The sequence below is a fragment of the Agrilus planipennis genome, unplaced genomic scaffold, assembly GCF_000699045.2.
Source record: "Agrilus planipennis isolate EAB-ADULT unplaced genomic scaffold, Apla_2.0 scaffold454, whole genome shotgun sequence".
Classification (NCBI taxonomy): Eukaryota; Metazoa; Arthropoda; class Insecta; order Coleoptera; family Buprestidae; genus Agrilus; species Agrilus planipennis.
The window spans coordinates 1-5185 of record NW_020439107.1 but is presented as its reverse complement, the minus strand read 5'-3'; the positions used below and the strand labels follow the sequence as shown (position 1 = coordinate 5185).

At 31.8% G+C, this 5185-nt stretch overlaps 1 protein-coding gene and 1 long non-coding RNA gene across 2 annotated transcripts; both read right to left on the bottom strand.

Moving 5' to 3' along the window:
• Nucleotides 1-1824: 1824 nt before the first annotated feature.
• Nucleotides 1825-2334, bottom strand: LOC108743219. The gene is made up of 2 exons (XR_001938782.2): nt 2149-2334; nt 1825-1994 (listed from the first exon to the last, which is right to left on the bottom strand). It is a non-coding gene; the product is annotated as an uncharacterized LOC108743219 (long non-coding RNA).
• Nucleotides 2335-3506: 1172 nt separating this feature from the next.
• On the bottom strand, nt 3507-4319 carry LOC112905341 (maltase A1-like). The gene is made up of 2 exons (XM_025977520.1): nt 4161-4319; nt 3507-3774 (listed from the first exon to the last, which is right to left on the bottom strand). Exons 1-2 carry the CDS (start codon nt 4278-4280, stop codon nt 3526-3528), a joined length of 369 nt encoding a protein of 122 aa, XP_025833305.1. The 5' UTR covers nt 4281-4319; the 3' UTR covers nt 3507-3525.
• Nucleotides 4320-5185: the final 866 nt, after the last annotated feature.

The window sequence follows — 5185 nt, the reverse complement described above, 5'->3', positions numbered from 1 at the left end:
TCCCGAGTCAAAAAATTGGGACTCATTTTGTCCTCATTTGATCTCAATAGAATTTTTAGGGATATTTCAAACTACAAGACTCAAAAGTCTCATTTTATCCGCGGTTTTCCCGTATCAGGACAAAATGAGACTTTTGAGGAGTAAAGATTATTTAGGAAACCTCATTTTGTCTTCAAAAAGTCTCATTCTTTTCTTGTTGAGGTTAAATTGAGGACTATTGCCATAGGATTGCAGACATTGAGAATAAAATGAGACTTTTTAGAATCCAATGTGATGAGTCTTATGAAAACTTATTGAGGTATCTGAGATTAAAAACGTCTAAATGAGGAAAAAATGAGTCTAAATAGTTCATTTGAGGATAAAATGAGTCCCAATTTTTCGACTCGGGGATGGTAGAACACAAATGTAAATTTTATAGAAATGGAAGTCAGTCTCGAGATAGTAATGATTTGATGAAAAATACAAATAAAACTGCTGGCGAAAATATTTTAACTGATAAAGGTGTAAAGCGATATGATTGCTACTGCCAAAATTCTGAATTATCTCATGGAATTAGCAACGAACGAGCTCGAGTGAAGTATCAAACATTTTAGACAGCATGCCTCAGAACAGAATCAATTCCGTAATGTTAGTTCTTCTTCCTGTACCATGATACATGCTTAAAAAATATCGTATTAATGGATACATGCGCGACAATCAACCAATTAACCCCATAGCAGTGAACAATTAATATTATTCCAATTACAAGGGATTGGAATTAGCAACGAACGAGCTCGAGTGAAGTATCAAACATTTTAGACAGCATGCCTCAGAACAGAATCAGTAATGTTAGTTCTTCTTCCTGTTCCATGATACATGCTTAAAAAATATCGTATTAATGGATACATGCGCGACAATCAACCAATTAACCCCACAGCAGTGAATAATTAATGATCTGTTGATGTAGATTTGCGTATTTCTGGAGAACTACGTTTTGAAATATAGGTGATGTCCATGCTCAGTTTGACGTTTTGTTAAACTCCTATAATATTTGGAGTAAATGAGATAAATAAAAATCAGGCAGGAGAATTCAATTGAATTATTTACCACTTAATTGTCAAAATTCGTTTGCCAGAAATAAATAACGTAAATTAAGGATGGTAATCGAAAAATGATAGGTATTTTAAATGAGAAAACCAGAAGTCTAAGGGATGAAATATTTCACCTTTCTAAATTTTACCGCCTTAGGCCCTGATGTGTCACTATCTATCCTTATTAATCATTTCCAAGTAGTTGCTCTATTGTGACAATAAGATCAATAAAATTAGTTTTCCTTATTTTAACAAGAAGACGGATTTTGGAACCTTTACAATTTATAAATTCGCACAATTTCGGTGAACATTTTTTATTACTTTTAATGGTATTTTTTAAAGCCTGAGTCACCAAAGTCTGTAGTACTTGCTGTTCTACAGGACAGTCAAGTTGCCCCTTATCTACATAATTTCCATCGAAATTGCTAATTTTTATCACAGTAGTCACTCTTAGGGTTGATTAAAAACACAGTCAAAATCCAGCATTAAAATCAATTTTAGAGTTTCCCATTATAAGAACGGGTACTTCTTTGAGTATAACACATAGGTTTACTACTTTCTCAAACACGTAACCTAAAGGAAAAATGAAACAAAAACTAAAATGTATTATGACTTATGTATTTTCCAAAAGTCTGACAAAATACAACAAATTTAGTACAGTTATAAAGTTGGTTTATTTTAACATAACAGACAAAATGATAATTAAGTTACTGTTAGGAAATTCGAAATAGCAATAACATTATTAACAGAAAAGTAACATAACAGACAAAATGATAATTAAGTTACTGTTAGGAAATTCGAAATAGCAATAACATTATTAACAGAAAAGTATAAATGTTCCATCATACTGAAGTATTTGATTGTGATTTTGCTATTATTGCTTCGTGTGCATCGATTGTTATGTTTCCTGCTGGCAGAGTATCCCTGAAAACCATAACGAATCTAGTTTAATAACTTTGAATCTTTTGTGAGTCAAAAATTCTACATATAAATGATTAAGCCTGAAGGCATTACTGGTTGAAACATTATAAATAATACCTACTGAATTAAATAAAGTATTCAATTTTGCATATCTCACCCTTTGTTTCTTGATGAGTTGATACTGGAGAGAACTACTGTTACATTTTCACTGACAGACTTAAACGAAGATAGTGACACTGAAGTAGGATAATTTCCCTTATTAAATATAAAAACGTAGGTGTCGTTCCCATCCAACTCTCTCGTAAATGCCAAAACATAAGTGGCTAAAGCCTCTACGTTCAAATTTCCATNCGCGCGTACTAACAAAGGCTAGAGCCTTATTCGCTTGAGGGAATCTGAACCGTCATGGAACTCCTGGGAGAGATGAACAATTAAACAATTTTACATTGATACTTAGATAACGATAATTTTCAGAGCGCCTTAATTATTCATTGTTGTGAGATAAATAACTTATCTGTTATATTGCCTTCATTAACAATTTTAAAAAATCATGATTAAGTACTATCCGATCGGCAAAATAGAAACAAGGAGTGCTGAAACAGCATGTAGCAAGGACTATAAGAAATTTACTACTAATTAAAAGTCTAACGAATCATATACATATTTAATATGTTTACAATGTAATATATATCGGCACATCATCATCATCATCATTTACCCCTGGATATCTGTTGCTAGAGTTATACTGTCTTTAATGGTGTTGATCGCGTCTTCGATGTATAGATTAAAAAGAAGCGGTGATAGTGTGCATCTCTGCCTGACTCCCTTCCTAATATCTACTTATCTACGTTGCAAATCTACCTCTATAACTGCCTGTAACTCATCCCTACATTTTTAAGTATATTTAACATCTTGTTCCATTTAACATTGTCAAATCTAAATTTACAAATCCTATGTACGCATTCTTTCCTTTTTCTATCGTTTTCTCTATTTATTACTGGAACGATAAATCTACCAACCCGTACACCTACCACAAAAAAGAGAAAGATACCCTTGTCTTTCTTGGCTACTTGCAGGTATGGAACACTGCATATTATAAGAATTGTGCATCTTTCTCTTTATTTAAACAGTTTGTCTCTGTCTTTTATTACTTGTTAATGCCACTATAATTTATTTAAAGTTCATGAAACAGTCGGTAGTATACTAAAAAATGAAAGTCAAACTCTACAAACTAACAGAGAGAATGATGCACAAATTTTATAAAGTACCGGCAGTGTTCGTTACCTGCGGCTAGCCAAGAAAGAAAAGTGTATCTTTCTCTTCCTTGTGGCAAGTTAAAAGATTTATTGTTCTAGTATTATTACAATAAAGTAAACAATTTACAGTTTTGACATTATAATCCAAAACCGGCAAAATGAAACTGAATCAACATATCGAGATATTGATATATTTTATAGAATCAGAAGAGATTTTTGTTTCTCGGTTTGGAAGAAGCAATTCTTATAATACGATTGCCAATATTATAACGTAATTGTTACCTAGTATTTCCTCCTTTCTGTTTTTTGTAATTATCAAGAAGTTCTCTCCACTGGTAAATCATATCGTAAGTCTCCGGTAAATCCTTAATATAAATGCGTGATAGATACATGTACTCGTAAGGCTTGTACTTTTCGTGATTATCGGAGAGTGGGGCATCTCTAAAAGCAGCATCTTCGAATAGAAAGGGAGCTGCATCAATTCTGAACCCATCTACACCCTTATCTAACCAAAAGATTAGTACGTCCTTTTAAAAAACGGAATCTGTTTAGATAATTAATTTTGAACAAAAATGTTTGATGTTACAGAAGGATGACGAAGGCACTGCCGACAGGGAAGGTTAGGAGAACAGGGGGCGCTATGGTAAGTCAATTGGAAATAAGTAGGATAGTAGTAGTAGGACATCATCTCATACATAAAGGGCTAGTCAGAGGCATATTAAAAGCAAAAACAGGAGTTCAGAGGGGCTAAAGACTTTATTGTGATGATGATGTTCGAAATTAGAAATGGTTTTATATTTTGTAGCAACTATTTCGGACGTCCTAATAAGAAATAGGTAATGAATAATGATGTAATGTAATGTTATTCGTACTTTCCATGATGATAATGATAAAACTAAAAAGAATTACTTACTTTCATTTCTTGTACAACTTTAGGGTTTCTGAAGTTTAACTCAGGTTGAGCGGTGGTAAATAGATGGTAGTAAAATTGGTCCCTCTCGGCTACGTATTCCCAAGTAGAATATTTGAACATACCCAACTTTATGAAAATAGAAATTTAATTATGAGCTATTGGATTCTTGTTAAACTGATTATCTAATCGAATAGTACTTACTAGCCGTTAAATTTAAAAGCCTATTTATGAAATAACAATTAGATATTAACGCAACCCTATCATAAACATCGTAGACCGCCCTTAGTGTTAAATGTATTTTGATAGTTGCAAACTTCAGCACATTTTCAAATCATTTATAATACCTTGTTAGGAGTTTTATTACAATTAACTTAAATAACAACCACATTTGAAATTACTTAGNTACAGCAATATTTGAATATCAACTAAATTTAAGATAACATTCAAGGAATATTCTAATACAATGATAAACAAAATTTTTAAGTTGGTAGCAGTTAAAACTAGTATATAAAAGAAGTTTCTAAATCTAACAGTACCCAGTAATTCTTCAGTATTATTGAATTATTAATGTATGTACATATATCGATTATTATAGAACGATTTTGCGAATAGACCTGTTTGCAGGCTTGTTTATTTGATAGACCTACGAAAATTTATTAACTGTCAGTTAAATTTAATAGGTGTGGTATTTTGTTTTCGAAGCATATGTTTGCTACTGATTTAAAAACTCCAAAAATGATTATTTTTAGGTATTGCTATTTTCTTCTTTTAACTTTTCGTTAAAAAAAAAACTAAATTATCAAGTAATCGCAAGTACTTTTATAGAACTGTTATTTATATTTTAATCCATGTCGAAAAATATCGATACATGTGAGTATCGCTGATCGCTCCTTCCTTTCGATAGAATAACTATCTAATACTAACTACCTAGTATCGATTGTCAACATGGTATCGTTCCAAGGTTTCTACCCTACTAACAGGTAAAGCTAAATAACGCTTTTTAAAAAAGTGAAGTAATAAAACTT

Bases quoted from the DNA above. Each gene is read 5' to 3' on its own strand.
- LOC112905341 (XM_025977520.1), bottom strand. From the start codon at position 4,280: ATGTTCAAATATTCTACTTGGGAATACGTAGCCGAGAGGGACCAATTT. The intron at 3,775-4,160 runs GTAAGTAATTCT...GTTTTTTAAAAG, and splicing joins AAGTTGTACAAGAAATGAAA to GACGTACTAATCTTTTGGTT.